The sequence below is a fragment of the Aedes aegypti genome, chromosome 3, assembly GCF_002204515.2.
Source record: "Aedes aegypti strain LVP_AGWG chromosome 3, AaegL5.0 Primary Assembly, whole genome shotgun sequence".
Lineage (NCBI taxonomy): Eukaryota > Metazoa > Arthropoda > Insecta > Diptera > Culicidae > Aedes > Aedes aegypti.
Window position 1 is genome coordinate 53,450,432 of NC_035109.1, and position 19,259 is coordinate 53,469,690.

At 36.7% G+C, this 19,259-nt stretch overlaps 1 protein-coding gene across 1 annotated transcript; it reads right to left on the reverse strand.

Annotated features, from left to right (window-relative positions):
- Positions 1-1,453: 1,453 nt before the first annotated feature.
- Positions 1,454-18,952, reverse strand: LOC5576020 (odorant receptor 85c). Its single transcript, XM_001662305.3, has 5 exons — positions 18,940-18,952; positions 4,735-4,810; positions 2,142-3,210; positions 1,926-2,081; positions 1,454-1,858 (listed from the first exon to the last, which is right to left on the reverse strand). The coding sequence occupies exons 1-5, from the start codon at positions 18,950-18,952 to the stop codon at positions 1,793-1,795; spliced, it is 1,380 nt and encodes a 459-aa protein (XP_001662355.3). The 3' UTR covers positions 1,454-1,792.
- Between the last annotated feature and the right edge of the window lie 307 nt (positions 18,953-19,259).

Sequence of the window (19,259 nt, forward strand, 5' to 3'; positions counted from 1 at the left end):
ATGGCTTTAACTTCGGACGGCATCTTCTTTCGCTCGCTCAACAGTTTGATTTGAGCGAAGCAAGACAAACGGGGGCGTCCTTCGCTATCGATGTCTGTGCCTGAGAAGCACGCCCGGTCAGCCGATCTGTCGCTTGTTGAGATGCGAGCCAATCGGAGAGTGAAAAGCAAATGACGTCAAATTTTCTCTAGCCACCCCTATTTATAGATTTGCTTGAAATCAATGTTCTCTTTTAAAACAGTTATTAAACTATTTGAACAGGTATTTGGGATTCAGTAAGTAAACGACATGAAGCTTTGATGTCTTGTCTTTCGATTGAGGTGCTAATCAAGAAATTTCGTTAAGCCAGCGAAAAGTTATAAACGTTTAAAATATTTCATGCCAACGTAACGCTCTTGGTTTTGAAATTCCAATTTCACTCCTGTATAGAGAAGAAAGACGTAGTTCTACGTCAAAACAACGAATCGGTGATACAGTAACTTCAAGGCATAAAAGCCGCGAATAAAATTTCAATGGAAATGTGTTGATATGTTGCCAATCAACATTCTCTTACATCAACATTGTGCATAGCATTCGGGCGGCCACGAATTGGTGGCCATCGTAGAAATCCCGAAATTAAAGGGCAATGACCAGGTCGTCGATCAAGAACCTTTTGGGCAACAAGTAAAAGCTAGAGGCTTCCAGTGTTGCCCTACACCATCCTGAGCCCTATTGGCCGAAGATCAATCCGTCCACATATCGGTAGCCTAGGACGCACCAAAGGGTCTCGAAAACTGCTGCCGAAGTCCACCAAGCTAACCCGAGAAAAGCATAGCCAGACGTGGTGGAAGTGTGAAGTAGCAGTAGGTCGAGAGGAAGGCGTGGGAAGTGGTAGCAAGAAGAAAAAAGCCCCGGAGTGAACAGGTCAGATTATCTAATAAGAAAGTAGGAAAAAACCGAAGGAAATAGTAGCCAAATAAAACTGTGAAGGAAATAAAGCAGAACTTTGAACAGTGAAGTTTATGTGGTTTTTTCTAAATCTTTGGTGTGAAGATTCCCTGACCGCGGTAATATTTGAATCTCATATCCACGGAGAACTGCAAATGTGGCGTCCATGATGGTCTCCGTTCTGTTTCTCAGAAATGTTCTGACGGAGCTTTCGTTGCACAATTGTACATCTAACTTCGCTAGAGCTTCCTGCAGCACACATCCTCTTGCATAAATTATTCTGCTGCCCCACACCACAGCTCAGACATTGAAGTCTCTTGCGATGATTATCGACCTTCGTTTGATCAACTTGCCGGTTAACTGGTAACTTTTTATCTTGAAGATGCGTAACATTTGCATTGAAGGACATAGTTATTTTTTGTGATCACGAAGCCTTCACCTGAATTGTATCGCTATGGTTCAGATTTATCTGGGCTAAATCCATCAATGTGACATCTTTTCTATGCAGGATATCTGAAGTCTTCCGTCTAATTGATATTACCAGGCTTTTCCATTGTTTTATTAGTAAATTTCAGGTGTCTACGTTTACAAAAAGAATTCTCTTAAATTTCCTGTATTATAATGGGTTTCTGTAACATAGGGTTTCAAGAACTAATGCTCATTATTCATTCTGGAGGATAAATTCTCACAAATAGTCAATAGCTTTTGTTTGATATTCCAAAAGTGCCAAGAATTGAAATGGTGCTTACGTCAAACTGCCAGATTTTAGCAGTATGAATCTATATTTGAATATATTTATTTCAGAAGTTGATTTCAACTATACCTTAAAATCATTTTGTTTCATTTTTTTCAAATTTACGTCCATTCACTTCTGACTTGGTTCATAGATGGTCTTCAGCAAGGTGAAGTATGAAAACGACGTACTTAAGATCTGTAATTACAAAATATTTACAATTTTCTGTAATGAAAACGATATCTTGTTCCAAGAGTTTTCTTACCGCCGAATAGCTTGCCAACGAAACTACGGAGAATTTCATCGCCGTCAGCTTTTGCCACTGGCCAGCTCGAGTCATCACGAAAAGAAGCGACTTTTGGTAGCGCAAGTCTGCCATGTACCATGTACCTTCGAAGGCACAGTACCCTATTTGTGAACTCTACAATGATACAAGTGGGATTAGGCAGAAGAATTGAATCTATTGTTGAAAATTACGAACCGCTTCAATCAATTTGTTTCCGTAGTAGCACAATAGAAAAACTTGAACTAACGATGAAATCAGAAAGAGAATGAATTTGAACAAATCGAATGCACTGATATTGGACGTAGCTTGGAATCCCACCAGACAGATTATTACCGAGCTTCCGACAAAGTTGACCAAAATGGAAGGTGAGAATATTCCTTCCAGCTGGTTGCTCAACTCAACGACTGACTGATGCAGTTTTACACATTGTTCCAACTCCTTATAATCACCTTTAGCATGTCGCAATCTGTACGCCAATATGTCAAATTGCAAACAAATCAGAAGAATGATTGCACAAAAGAGTAAATCCGTGCTGAGGTTGAACACAGCTGAATCGAAGGCTCCCCAGTTCTGGTGGAAGAACGTTATCTCGTAGTAACCTGCCTTGTGCCAATCATACCAATACCACATGAAGTAGGGAAGCTCCTTTTCCAGTATTCCAGTCGAAATGTAGTTCACCAACATCGATACCAACGGAAGCAGATTGAAGATCCAAATCAAGATCATGTAGAGAATCGAGAATGACTTCATCACCATTTGCGACTCGAGATTATAGTTGTACGTTCGATATCGATCCTGATCGAGGTGACTCCTCGGGAATAAGTCACTAAGCCGATCGAGAATTCCGTTCAACTTGGCTTCGTTCAACTTGATCGTCATAATTTTGACTATCGACAGCGCCGTGAATCCGATGCACGGTGCCAAGGCCGTCAATTCCAAAAAGTTCGTGAAGTTCCCCGCCGCTTTGATGAAGTAGATATGCTCAATGATCAGACAGAAAATTGTGTTGGCGTATGAACTCCAGAAGAACGCCTGCTTGAGTCGAGCCTTCCAGGTATCTCGAGCTTCCCCGTAGCGTGTGATTCCGATCATGTCGAAGAATATCTCCGGCACCCGAATGAAGGACTCGAACTTCACCAGGTCGTTCATTTGTCGGCGTTTGAAAGCTAAGAGAAGGGATGGATCAAGAATAAGCCGAGTGGGTTGAACAATTCGCAAATTTATTGAGAACTTACCTCCCATGAGAGCATTTCGCGAAATGGTTCTGAAATTTGCCATTGCCAATTAAAAAACGATTATCGGAAATAGATGAATGATTCAAACGATGAGTAGTTCTCTGCGGTGTGATTGATGCTATGACCAGTGCACTAATGAGGTGTGAAAGTGCGCTTGATTTTTCATTGCGGTCAAGCATGGGAAAACGACCAGGTCTCTCAAGTGTTGCCTCATGATAGTCTGGCTCAACCTTATAATTAAAATAGAAGGAAATATTCTACCTTTGATTTTCTGAAATCATAGACCAACAAGAAACATGAATAAATAAGAACAGCTGGATATTTATTTCTTATCAAATTGGGTGTTCGGGTCGTTACTAAAAGTCATCCCTTTGCTCGCTTGCGCTTAAGTATTCGAGAAGCCAACTGTCTCAACAAAAATCAACTTGATCGAAAAGCTTCTTCAGTTGAACATTTTTTGAAACTCTTGGTATCATCCTGCTTATCACTCGAAAAATGATTCTGTCCCAATTAGAATGTGCGCCTTGCACAAGAGATTTAGTAGAATTACTTGGCATAGATGAACCTTGTAAGTGCCATTTCAAAGAGCTGGAAGCTGATGAGAACTTTTATTTATAAATCCACTTCTAAGTTAGCAACTGACTTCCTATCTCGAACCACAAGAGCCACTCGACCAGATTTCCCTTTCTAACTATGCAATCTCTCATCAGCATCAGAAAATAACAAGGCCGAATAATCTAAAAATCCGAATAGATCACGAACGAAGGTTGACGACCAACTCGCACAATATCGATAATTAAAAATGGTTTCCACTCATACCAGCAAGGAAACGTCTCCGGTTTCCGGGATAACAAGGCATATACCTATGATAGAAAGAATATCGTAAGTGTCTTTCTCCATCGTTCAATGATAAGTGGTCACGGATGCTTGGTGTCTCGTCCTTGTGCTGATGGTATGCCGTGGATCATTACGATACTAGTATGTTACATACTAGCAGTGCCACACCATACGATGATGGGTTACGGGCCCTTGAGCAATACACCCGAAGCCAAATGGTACAGGCTACAGAGTGGAACTGGACATTTTTTAAACATATCAAACTACACGAAATCATTCGATTTTGGCAACCTTAATTTTAACACCGTGACAAAAATCGATTGTTTCTCCAAAATTTGTTAGATTTTGGCAATTATTATCAACAATTTCTACAATTCAATCAAAACTGAGGTTGTAGGATGACTTTGTAATTCAACTTACCATAAATTATGTTAGAAAACTGTACCTTGAAAAAACTTCGATTGTGACAATATGGAAAATTCGTACGAGTTGCCAAAATCGAACGAACACTGTAATTTCAAATTACCATTAGTTGAAAACCGATTTCGAATAAGAACCATAAGTAATGAGTTATAGAAATACAACCTTACTTTCTCAACTTAACTTAATACTAGTTTTTTTTTACATAGACTCGATCTTCGTCTACCAGATGAAGTTAAAAAATGTTTTTGAGCATTTTTTAACTTCATCTGGTAGACGAAGATTGAGTCTATGTAAGAAGAAGAAAAATTGTAAAACGTTGTAAATTTTTTAGGTCAATGGATAGCTCCTGATGGATTTCCTTAAAAATTTCTGGAAAGATTCCAGCAGAAATAACAGAAGGAAAACTTGAAGTAGATGTGGATGTAATTTGTAGAAAAAAAATTATTTTTTTAGGCATAAATACTAATCATTTGAAGGAAATCAAAGCTCTCGAAGAACTTTTGAGAAATCCTGTAGAAAATTTCTACAGGGGTCCAGCGATATATGTCTTGAAGATCATAAAAAAATCAAGGTATCTATTGAATTTTCTAACAAGAGGTCGTCCATATACCACATGAATACTTAAAGAGGATAGTGGGTACGTTCACACTAATCCACGAGGAGAGAGGGCGAAGGTATATGAAATGTCCACGTGGATATTGTTTATGTGACAACGAAAATTTCATATCAATTTTTGAAAAGTTCAACGACTAATCAAAATAACAAATCAGTTAACTCGTATAGGCCTGAGTGAAAGCAAAAATACTGAAACCCTCACCGCTCACAGAAATCTTAACGGATCCAAATGATTTTTTTTTTGTCAGTTTACTCGCCCACATATCTAGTTTCTAGAAGTGGCCAGAAGAACTCGGAAATATCCTGTGGCTGGAGTTATTGCGGTGGGTCACTGGGTCAAGTCGGGTAAAAAAGTGCTATTTTTTAGGACATGCTAAGTTACCTTCATTTGTTTGCAATGCCAATCATTTCAATTTGTATAAATCATTAAGATCTGATATTCAATATTATAAATGAAGAGTTTTGCACCATTTAAAATATACCAGATGTAGCCATTCGGACGTAATGCCCGGAAGAACCGGCTATAGATTTGTTGGATACTAAATCGTTTAGAATCTCAAAAAGTAAAAATCAAACATAATTGTGCACTAAAATGCGTTCCCATGAGCTTGGAACAGATGTTCAGATACAAATTGACCACTAAAGTCTTTATCGTCCCGGGACCCGAAAATGGTTATTAGTACGATCAATCAAATGTAAAACTCATAGTTATCCAATTCAATAATTTCTCAAAAAGTTTACACTGATGCAATTTTCTTAAAATTCCGTCATATAGTGGCCACATTAAAGCCGATTCCGGAAATTATCTGTTACTTGAAATTTGTCTACCTCCAGGGGCACAAACGCATAGTACCCTTTTCACCCGACCTGTTCCAGTGACCCACCGGAATAACTCTGGCTACATGAATATTTCCGCGTTCCTCTGTCCACTTCTAGAAACTACATATGTGTACCAGTATACTGACAAAAAAACATTTGAATCCATTAAGAATTCGCTGAGTGGTGAGGGTTTTACAATTTTTGCTTTCACTCAGGCCTATACGGGTTAACTATTCGTTAATTTTTGGTAGCGTAATTTCGGGTGAAGTTAACCACTTACCAATTTCTAATAACTAACGGTGAACCTCATTGACTCATGTACCTAAATTCTATATGAAAAGTTACTTCAACTAAACAATATTTTTAAAACCACAAATTGGTAGATTTATTTTAAGGTTGAAATAAATGAATCTATGACATTTGGTCGAATGACATTTAGTCGAATGACGTTTGGTCGAATGACATTTAGTCAAAAGTACATTTGGTTGAATGGACATTTCGTCGAATGGACATTTGGTCGAAAAGAATTTTATTGCTTTAAGAAGCATATGATATTTTGTTAAAAGGATGTTTAGTCGAAAATTTTGTCGAATAGGGATTTTTCAGATTATTTTACAGAGTGTCATTTTGACTTTAAATCACAGTGATTGAGTCAGAGTCAAACAGTATAATTGAACTGGGAGTAAAAATCATTACACTAAATCACAATTTTCTTGTTTAATTATTTTTGATCAAATTATATTTCGGTGCTCTTATCGTAACCATTCAAAGCTTCTACCACAAACTATTTTATTCACCCGAGGTCATCAACACCACCAGTAAAACCATATAATTGGCCATCAAAATTAGCCTGTTTATTGTATGTACAAAAATGCATTATATGGAGACAATTCAAGATGACCAAATTGTTCTATGCCCAACTGTAACAGGTCTGGTACCCGCATTCCAAATTGATAATTCAAATTGATAGGAATAATGGTTCCGAGCACTCACACTGGAGTTAATATATGAAGAACGATGACATAATGATATTTTGAAAGAATAATAAATTCAACAATGAGCAATAAAAAGATAAAATTATTTCTAAACTTCTACAAAATTGGGTAAAATAAAACATCCCGTCTTTCAATTGAAAAAGGCTGAAGAATATGAACACTTTTCAAGAATAATTAATCATATATAGACGTTATTACATATACTAATCACGTTGGTTATAATTATCATGTAAATAGATTCGTTACTGACTTCCGATGAAATTTATGTTCACCTAAAATAAACTTTAGATCATCCATTGAACAAAAATTTAGTTTGGTTTATATCGATATCGATTGGTTCAATAATCGATATTGCGATCAACTATTACTAAAAAATCTTTCTACGAAATGTTCTAAAGTCATTCGACCAAACGTCCATTCGACCAAATGTCCCTTCGACCAAATGTACTTTCGACCAAATGTCATTCGACCAAACGTCATTCGACCAAATGTCTTTCGATCAAATGTCCTAAAGCCGAAATAAATTACATGTCATTACGTTGATTATTACAGTCGCCTCTCCACATCTCGATATCGAAGGGACCATCGAGATACGGAGAGATCGTGACAAATACTCAGGCAAATGGACTATCGAAATACATAGTAACCACTTATGAAAATTCGCCATAATAAACTGGGTTGAAGTTCATAGCTTTGCCTTATGAAACCAAACTTTGAAAACAAAAATACGTTCTCGCGGCAACCTGGAATCGAACCAAGAACCTTGCGATCGTTAGGTCCGTGCGTACACCACGCGCCAATCGACGCATTGATGTGAGCTGATGCTAAAACGATAGAGTAAAGTGGGGCAAAAGTTCGAGTGGGGTAAAAGTTTCTTTTTAAGATTTCCAGCTCAATTCAAAACAAATCTTATAAATGTCATGGTGGTTCGAATGCTATTCAAGTAAGAGACTTTCGATCCAAATATCATAAAAATCGATTGAGATTTGGAAAAGTTATGGCTATTTGTTGTTTTTCGACGTGAATATTGTAATTTTTGGTCAAACTTTCGTTGCATGGAACCAATTAAAGATAAAATCTTTTTCAATATTTTATGTAAGGGCGTTTCTAGGCCTATCATAAGGTTGCTTTGAGGTGTATTAGTTTTTACATAAATGCTTGAAAACAATTTTTGGCCCATAGCGGGGCAAAAGTTCGACCCATGTATAAAATGACGGAAAAATTTACGAATTGCCTAAAATCCACATATTATCTTCAAATTTAGTTAAATTTGTCTGATCGTGTGAAAATTGTCACCAAAATTTTACATTTCCACTTAGTTTTGCGAAAAACTGCTATTTTTGAGTATATTACAATTAACCCGGTTTTGGGCAATTTTTTGATGAAAATTTAATGTGTATTTTTCGTCAAACTTAAGTTTACGGCTGGTGTAAAGTATGCCTATCATAAAAGGATCGATAATTTGTGTTTTAGCCAGCGAACTTTTGCCCCACACTAGATTCGAACTCTTGCCCCACCGGTGGGGCAAAAGTTCGAATAAGACAGTTAATTTTGAAACTGTTATAACTGAAAATGGGTAAATATTTTGACACAAATTTGTTCAGCAAAATTATAGCCAATATGTTGAAGGTTCCAACCCCCCCGCGAAGTGACAGATAACGCAATTTTCACGTACCTACTTGCAACGTAAACAATGGGGCCATCCACCGCTGCTGGCACAATTTTTCACTATGGCAGATCGGAATTTTGTTTCGTTGTTGACGGGTGCAAAACAACGAATGGAATGAAATAAAATAAGGGCGAGTCTGATATTTTCGTCTGCCAATGGAAATAAATTTAATAAAATCACCAAGTTTAAGCACCAAATGAACTAGGGTAGGTGTACCAGTTATGGACATAATGGTTCCTTATTTCGCCATACGTGATAATTTGATTATCTTCAAATTTTTAATCATTCTGTGTATTTAAGTAGTTTAATATCAAATATATCTTGATGTTAACACATTCAAAAATATTGAAAATGTGAAAGTTTTCGAGAAAACACGTATGGCCAAATAGGGAACCACTATAGCCATAACTGGTACACTTTCCCTATAGAGCGCACAAATTCATTTGGTGAAAAGATTAAACGACCTGTTAGTGCTTTGTTTTGCGGGAAAGTAATCCATAAGAAATTACTTACAATACAGCCTAACCGATTTGTGGATCGCTTTTATGCCCTCAAAAGAAAGCGCTGGCCGTAACATAAAATAAAATAAAATATTGTGGGCCTCGTGGCCGTGTGGTTAGTGTTGTCAGGCATTTAAGCGTATCGTGTCATGGGGTGTGGGTTCGATTCCCGCTTCAGCCGTTGAAACTTTTCGTCAGGAATGTTTCTCGGCTATGCCACTTGTGCATTCTTGTCCATTATCTAGTGTTAAGTTACAGTCCGTGCAGCTAAATGACTGAAAACGGTGTCCTTGTCTTTTTTATTTGAGATCGAATCAAGTCGAAAAGTGATATATTTTTATTTGCAGTTTTTTTTTCTATGCGGGTTAGAACACTTTTTCTCATACTCACCACCAGAGGTCCAAGTTTCAATTAAATAAGCCTATGAACTAATATACGATGACGTCACGCTGCAAATTTCAGCAAGAAGAAAACCTTTACTGCGGGCGATGTACACAGAAAAATAAACGATTTCGTTGCATATTCATCCACGCATTGTTTATCCGGTGAACATTAGTGTTGGCGTGGATGTTATTTTATGTAAACATATTAAGTTCGGAAAAAAAATCGTCAAGAAAAGAAGACCGTGGATAAGTCCATTGGATGAACTATGCAGCTATTTTAAAGCGGTAATGGCCGCCAAAGGTAGCTTACTTTCTGGTAGGGATCCAACATATTGACGTTTAGCTTGGGTCCGGTCAATTGACTTGTCCACCGGTGTGATAAATTCACTCGGTTCAAGAATTTTGACACTTTAGCGGGTCACGCTTCTTAATGCTCCCCACGTGTTTCGATCAAGTGTCAAAATTCTTGGACTGAGTAAGTTAAGATTAGTCCATATCAAGCGACCCAAGTCAAACGTCAGATCACTAGATCCCTTTTTTGTAAAAGTGGGCTAATTTTTGGTGATATTAGCGCTCGTAAAAAGCTGGATACTTCATCCAATAAGCTTATGTGATTGAAACTTAGACCACAGACAAACAGACGTCACACTCTCACCATTGTCCATCGACCACCTTTTTAATGGTCGATACAAAAATATGGTAGGTGGCCAATCCGCCACCCGCAGCGCTCGCATCGTTTTTGTTCGCGTTTGACGTTTACACACTACCGCCATCTGTTGGTCCGTCGGCCAAACACACTAATTTTAGCATTGGGAGTAAATATCTTCGTGACTATGATTTAGATCGAGATTTGTTCTAAGTGTTACGTCTGTTTGTCTGTGCTTAGACATCTGGTGGTGAGTATGAGAAAAAAAAGTGTTCAAACCCACAAAAGAAAATGTACTGTGAGTCGATATGATCTCAGATTGATTTCAAGCTTATAACTACAGGCAATTTCCCATAAATTAATGATCATCAAACATATCTAAGGTATGATTTATATATTGCGTAACGAAGTAATTTGCCAATCCCTCCCTGAAGTAACAGGTTTTGTATGGAAAATTTCAATTTTGTTGTATGGACCGTAACATTACAAAGTACCCCTTACCTCCCCCTGTTGCGTTACGTAATGTTAGAACGATCCCTAATAAATTTGTTTTGTTTTGAATTGCCAAGTGGTCAAAAAATAATTTCGTAAGCAAAAGATCGGTTTCTATAAGCAACTTATAGCATGCGGACCACATCACACCACTATTCAAAACTCGCTCGTGGGCCATACAAAATCTTCCCGATGACCGTACAAATCCTTTCAGAGAATCGCTATTTGGTGATCACTCGTTTTTATAATGATATTACAAATGCCAAACAAAAATTGTAAAACTTTTTTATGTCCATCAAGCATAATTCTAGTTTACGCCCTATTTTGAACACACTCCATGATTTTATTGAGTTTGACAGTACCACGGACCAAAATTTTTCGGTACACTGACGTTGTACTGCAGCTGTCATGGTGCTCCCGGGTTGGAAGGTTCACTGTATGGTATTTGTTTTGTTTTAAGTGCTATTATTTTCCTGGAAACTTTGATTATACCACTAAGGTCGAACTTTTGCCCCACCTTACTCTACATAAAGAGTTCGTATTGCAATAACCGTTCCGCCTTGCATAAGGCAAAATGTATGCATTTCGATAGTCAGCGTGTTTAATGAACACTCCGTTACCAGGAAAATAATAAACAAGCAGACGTCATCTCGCGTTCTGAAATTGTTTTGAATCCCTAAAATCTAGTCTAGTCCCGTTTGATTATGGTCATATCGACACACGGAGAGAAAATTTGGAACAAAAAATCAGAGTTGCTCGCTGTCACTATCAACGCATGAAATTTGGTGATTTTTACAGGCCGACTGCGATACTATTCGGATCATTCCATCAACTTCATGCTGTCTACTCCTTCACCAGTGCATTGATGGTGATAGACTATGGATATCACTAATGGGTTATGTTTAGCTTTAAATTAAACAAATAAAAAGGCAATTTACCAGTACGAGATTTTTGATAGTGCTTCAGATGAATTGAAACTACACGGAGAACAAAATATAGTGTTCGTAATCATTTACCGGTCAAGCTAACTACATTTAAAGGTTAATTTAGAGATAACTATAAAATGGTTGATTGGACAGAATATTGTTAAAAACAACTATACCGTATAGTTGTTACCAGCTATATTTTTTTATTGAATTTGCATAGGTCAAACGTCAAAATTCAACTACTATTTACTTGACTCAAAGTAAATTTAATTGAGTTCATAATATTTTGCAATGTTTACTCAGCATTTTGTTCTGCTTTATCAACATATCTGAAAAGATTCGCTGCTGCTTTATCGATCTAAAAAATATATTGCAAAAATAAAAAAAAAAGTACACGTCGGCAAACTTGATACGTGGTCTCCTGCGTGAGAGGTCAAACGTCAAAATTCAACTATAATTTAGTTGATTGAAAGTAAATTTAATTGAGTTTATAATATTTTGCAATATTTACTCAGCATTTTGATCTGCTTTATCAACATATCTGAAAAGATTCGCTGCTGCTTTATCGATTTAAAAAAATATGTTGCAAAAATAAAAATAAAGTGCACGTCGGCAAACTTGATACGTGGTCTCCTGCGTGAGAGGTTATTTACTTATCACCTACCCTGTTTCTTGCAAGTTAAAAGTAAGTCGATTTGTGAGCATGAATTTACACAGAACAAACGTCAAAATTCAACTATTATTTAGTTGACTCAAAGTAAATTTATTTGAGTTTATAATATTTTGCAATGTTTACTCAGAATTTTGTTCTGCTTTATCAACATATCTGAAAAGATTCGCTGCTGCTTTATTGATCTAAAAAAATATATAAAGTGCACATCAGCAAACTTGATACGTGGTCTCTTGCGAGAGAGGTGGTCTACTTATCACCTACCCTGTTCCTTGCAAGTTAAAAGTAAGTCGTTTTGTGAGCATGACTTGAAGTCTTCGAAACAACTATTTGTGAGTAGGTAAAAGTAATTAACGGGATAGTAATATTAACATAAAGAAATTCTTCTGCGTGTATGTGTTGGTCACTCAAAATATTATGAGCGTGCATAGTTAAGACGTGATCACTCATTCTGCAAAGATTATGATCTAGAGTGCGTTGTCGCATCACTGCTGTTGGTTGTCAGATCAAAGTGGTATTGATAGTTCGCAATTGATATTGATTGTTTTAGAACATCAGTCATCAGCTGTTATGACTGATATTAATCAACTCTGCAAAAAATCAACAGGAGCACATCGAGACATGGAGATATCGAGATAAGGAGGATATCAAGATATGGAGAGAGAAAATGTATGCAGACTGAAGGGACCGAAGAAATCATCGACATAGGGATAAAGATCAACGAGATGTGGAGAGTCGACTGTAGTTACAAAATCAACTCACTATACCTATTTAACGAGCTTCGTGGCCGTGCGATTAGCGGCGTCAGTCGTTTATTCGTATTGTGTCACGGGGTGTAGGTTCGATTCCCGCTCCGGTCGGTGGAAACTTTTCGTCAAACGAAAAATTTCATTACTGGGCGATTCGAATTTTAAAAATGTTTGAAAATCTTATCTCCCATATACTCTTTGCCATCCTTACCATGAAATTTTCAGCTTTCTAGATGGTGATTTATAGGAGGCCCAACAGCGAAAAAATCAACTCAGTGCTAAAAAATGTCTACCTAGCGTTAGCTTTCGAAGTCTCTAGAGTGAGTTAAAACAATCTAAACTTAGGTAAATTCGAAAGAATCTAAATTTGGCTTATTCCACGAATATTCGACGCTGGGTCGGTACGTCTCTCTCTGTTTTTGACAACATTGCTGTTGCGAGAGCGGCAGAACAACCCAACCGTGGGTAAAAACTAAATGGAGTTTACTCAAATTTAAGTTTAAAGAACTTATTTTTTGGGCAGTCTGATTTCTCCGTGTACACACTTAGAAATAATCACAGATATCTGTGAAATTTCAACCGAATTCTCAACAGCAAATTTTTCGGTAATCCGTTCGGTGATTTTTTACCTCACCGAACGATCTGTAAATATTGAAAAATTTCATCTGTCAAAAGCACCGAATAGTTCGGTGATTTTGTACAGATTTTCTGTGGAATTGGGTCCTAAAATTTTTAATGAAATCTTGTTTTTATTTAATAACACGAAAGAGCATGTTACTCTAACTACTTTAGCAATTTTTCCCGCTCAAATAATGGCTATATCATGTTTAAATTTTAATTTAAAAATTTGGTCCATAAATGAACCTTGACACTTTTGATCATGTTTGACGTTCGCTTAGTCGACAAAAACACCACAGGGATTTTAGTTCGACCACCGGGGTTGTTCCTATCTGACATTTCGTAAGGGACATGGAAAATAAAATACACCCAAAATTTGAGTTTAAGCCAAAGGATGTGACAAAATCTAAAAAAATGTTTTTTGGGCTTAAACCAACGGAAAACATTAGAAAATTGAGTAAACATGTGTTTTTGGCCTAAACTTAAGCGTTTGGCACTAAAATTGGGACAGGGCTTTAGGACCCTATTGTTGATTGTTTTTGAAGGTTTTACTGAGTTGTTCGGTGATTTTTTACAGATCTACTGTGATTTTTTTGTTATTCTATTGGCATTTTACCGATTGAATCTGTGTAATTTTACAGAACTTCTGTGAAAAGGGAAAAAGTTTCATATCGGATTTTTGATGACATGCTATTGTGCATTCAGATTAACTTTAGTCCGAAGTTCATAAGAGAAATGAAATATCACAGAAAGTTCGCCGAAGTTCGGCGTCGACATTCTACCGAAGTGCTACGCCGACAAAGGCAATCCTTATGCGTCGGCGAAGCACCAAATTAGAATGCCGACGCCGAACTTCGCCGAAGTTTTGACTGCCGAACTTCTAATTGTCACTCGAATTGTCAATATTATTGCAATAATTTCAAAGCGCTTGCTGCATTCTAAATATGTACCTACAAAATGAACGACGAGAACGGATTAAACGAATTGATTAAAACAAAACACTTAACGGTGATTGCGAAATAAAACATTTCTTTTCCCTTTTTTACACATGTGCACCTTAATTTTATTGGGATTCTAAAACAGAGAATTCCTTAAAATTATCATACAAATATCAATCAGCCTCACTTATTTTGGATGCCCATTTTCTATTTTGAAATTGTCACTTGGTTCTTCCGCGGTTGGCAATTGACCAGTAATTTCACAGATTTTCGGTGCAAACAATGAAATATTTCATCTTCACCGAACAGCATGTGAAAATTTTACAGAATTTTGTACTTTTTCTGCCTTTACAGAATATTCTTTAAATGTTTGACAGTTCTGTTCAAAACATTAGTGTTTCACAGAAAAATCCGTAAAGGCGTATTTTACAGTTCAGACTCTGTGGATTATTTCACCGAATTCTGTGTTTTATTCTAAGTGCGTATGCAACTTTTTAAGCTAGCTATAAATGGGGGGTGATTAGACTTTGGCATTCCTTGCCTACTGATATAGTTTAATCTTAGTAGGCAATAATTTGAGATTGTTGATTGAAATGTCAATTATTTTCACATATGATGCGTATCTAATCAAAAGAAGAGCATTTTGTAAGTCATCTTCGGCTTTAATATTCTGACAAATACAGTCATCAAATATAACCCTGGCGAGATCGGTCATTAGATTTTTGATAAATCCAGTAAAACGAAGTATGCAGTCCAACAGAAAAGTAATCGCCTATCCCGATGCGTGGGAAATTTCTTGCACGAAATGCTAAAGAAAAGCATTTTTCTTTGATCGCAGTACGCAGTTGAAAAGAAATGTCAAATCAAACAGAGCTCACTGTATAAAATTTCTAAACTATTTCTTGCGCAGAAATTTTTACTTTTCTTGAGCGGAACAGCATGCCTAGCTTAAAACGTCTTGGAGAAAGGGGAAAAACTAAAACATGAACTTTTTCAAAAGTCTACAAGACGTGGTCTGAGATATTCAAATACATAGTGATCATCATCAAGCGTGCTTATTCTGCGCGGCGTGTGAGTCGAGACGAGTCGCTCTCACCTCGGGTGACGTGAGACGACTAATGCTAATCAAATGAGAGCGAGTCGACAATTGTCACCCCAATCGACTCGTGTCACCTCACACGCCGCGCAGAATAGGCACGAAGGTCTGCTGGATCGTTCATGAACAGTACTTTGCTTAAACATTATGTACTTGTATCATATTCGATGGTCGGAATAGCCGAGGAATTAACTTTTTCCAATAGTATGAATAGCATTTGTGAAGGACACTCCATGTGTAGGATGTAAAAAACATGACAAAGGGCGGTAGAAAGCACACTCCACACAACCTAACAAAAACAGGTTCTTAAATCGCTTTAGCCATGCTTTGGGCTGTTTTGTTAAGAAATATTATCTTCTGAACTTTTCAAAGGTACAAATTTTATCACTAGTGTTTGATAGTATGTGTTGCAGAGAAATCTCAATTAAATTCTTACATATTTCATTTCTAGAATATTAAATTTGGCATCGACGTTTTGTTTAATACACTCATGCACGTTGAGTAGTTTAATTTATCTTAAAAATGAAAAAAAAAAATTAATCAATCGGATGACTGCGCAACATAAACAGTACATAAACATAAACACATGACCAGAAAATTCTCATTTCCTTTAACCGCGATATTTATGACGTTTCTCTTACATCAACATGAAAAAAAAAATCTACATAGTTTGCTTTGATGAAACCATAAAATTAGTATAGGGTAGGAAAGAAATGTCAAAAAGGAGTGATTTCATGCTTATAGTGATCTAGCATCAAAAGCTGACATACAACACTCAATTTCCGAGCAATTTAGCGTTCTATTAAAGTGGAATACTATAGTGGTAGGTCTACTGTATAATCAAAAGAGAAATAATTTATCAATCGACTACGAACAATCATCAAAAATATTGTTCAGTCAAGATATAAAACCTTGATGGACCTTTACCGCCTCATTTTCCCATTACAAATAGATTATCAAATTGCTCTTGTACTGATTAGAAACCTTTGAATACATGAATAACAAAACTTGACAAGATTGACTAATATAAAATATCTACATTTCGTTGGAAAAACTCAATTAGCATTGGGAGTTGCTAGGAATCACACACTAGGACATTTGAAAAATGACACCTTTTTATGATTTTTGATATGATAAAATAATTCGTTTAAATCTTTTGTCATTTGGCTTAGCTTAGCTTAGACTGACTACACATATCAATGGTTGCTATTCCGTGATTGACCGAAGTCAGTAAAAGTGCATGAAGAACCAACTAGAAGTTTGGCTTGGATAGGCCATAATCTTCTGCAGTGTGCATAATTTAGTGCCTCTATTTATACAGGGTCAATAACGGCACCGGCCACGTCCTTGCAGTCAGGTGGGATTGGGGGAAGGAATATTAGTGTGTAACCTTTGCCATTTGGACCGTGTTTGCCTCTGCATCCCCATAAAGCTTACTGGGAGGGATGTTTGTTAATGGGGAGGATCGTTGGGTCACAGGATTCACTTCGATAAGCGATTAGACCAAGATAAACAATTATTTGTGAGATATAAACATGCTTTTATGTAAATATAATATTTTGGTTTGATATGAAATTATGCCGACACTTGAGGTGACAAACCATTCAAAGTTTGTTGAACAAATACCTAAATGTAACATTCCTAACACTCTTATTCTTATGCCAACACTTGTAGTGACGAACTATCCAAAGTTTATTGAATAGAGTGTACCTTTCGCAAGTCTACACTTGTAGAGTCGAACCATTCAAAGTTTTTTTAATTACAAAAATAAAGGTAAAATTTAAGGTAATTTTTTTAATGATAATTCATGAATCAGAGTTTATGTCTACACTCACAGTGACGAACCATTCATAGTTTGTTGAAAAATCATATTTATGATTAAATGTGCAGTCATACATATTTTATAGATTAGAAAAAGTACCATGAAACGAGCTCACCAATTGATCCGTCATCCTTGACTGAGCAGCAGCAATCCACTTTCAGCTCCACTCGTTTGCTCGGCAATATAAAAGCACTCAGAGAAAAAAGGCGCGCGACCCGAGATCTTGTCCTCATCGCCCGCCCCCGCAGGAGCAAGCGTCAAGGTCGAAAGATCAAAAACTACTCTCTTTTAAATCTTTTGCCATTTGGTACTGAAAAAGTCATTGTTAATAATTGTTAAATTGCATATGTTGGCAGGCAAAAATTAAAAATAACAGTGTGGGGCGAAAAATATGACTAAATAAAAATAAATAATTTTGAATGAAAAATTGCCCTAATCACTGAATTTGGGTCCCTATATATTAAAATGAAATTATTTCTAATAAATTAGACCATTTCACAGCGAAAATAAATTTTTAAGATCAGCTTCATATGCCTGAATATAATCCATTTGTCTTAGTTTACCTTAATACCTTTACTCTAGTTATTTGATGATTAGGATATTGGTACATTCGTTAAAATTTTAATAGCTAACTTTAAGTAGAATTGCGTGCTGTAAATTACCTTTTTCTTCTTTCCTAAAGTTACGTCTTAACTGAGACAGACCGTACTTCCCAAACAATCAGAAGTCGCATAAAAGTTCACGTAATAACTCGTTAATTCATACAAATTTAATCAAACCCGGAAAAAACGGTAGTTAAAATCGTCAGATTGATGAGCTTCCTCGCAAAGAACTTTTTTTTCTGAGTACATTTGTATATTAAGTTTCGTCGTACAAAGTAAGTCGAATCAATCCGTAACAACTGTCAAATCAACATTTGTTATCATAAGTTATGTCACATAGGATCACAGGTTAGTTCGGTAAAAAATGTATACACTCGCATTGTATGCTATTATTCATCACATAACACATGCACGTACATCGCCTCCACTTTTGCACGTAGAAAACCTTTTCACCACATCTTATAAGTGAAATTTTGCACATGCAAAGCCTCCAGGTGATTTTGTTATACGTACATTTTGGTTGCTAAGTGCTCTTATGAGGACTTCCATTATTATTAATGAGAGCTTTCTATGCCGATTCACTTTTTTTTTGCATTCGTATATCGTGTGGCAAGCACGAAGATCCTCTATGCCAAAGGAAGTTGAGAAAAATTTCTTTTACGAAAATACCCTCGATCAGTGAGATTCGAACCCACGACCCTCAGCTTGGTCATGCTGAAAAGCTACACGTTTACCACCACGGTTATCTGGGCCCTGTCGTCTATACTGCCCATAAATGCAGGTCAGTCCCATGTTTGCTGGATTTCCTATTCACATGAGACAATTATGCGTTTATGGGCAGTATAGAACTTTGAATTTGAAAAGTGTTGCAAGTTATCCTGTTTGATCGTATTGCGATTCTATTCCGCAGTAATCGAATTCACCACAGTGTTTATTTGAAACAGGTTATCGTACCTACCTTCCTTTTTCATCTCCCTAGCCGATACAACTTTCCCCAGAGTACCCTAAATATAAAGCCATATATTTACCACGACTAACTTGATTCTACCCCAGTACCACTGTAGAATCTCAATTTTTCGGTATATTTAGTTAATTAATGACGCAACGTTACGTCATAATGACGTTGTTATCGTCGGAATAAAGAAGATACATTTTTAAATCTCTCAAACAAAATCCTTCCCTGTCCAAAGACTGACCATCGACAGCATCATCATGGTAAATTTCATCATTATCAAATTTGCGAGTGGCAGTTCGTTTCCTGCATCAGTTTTCATAACA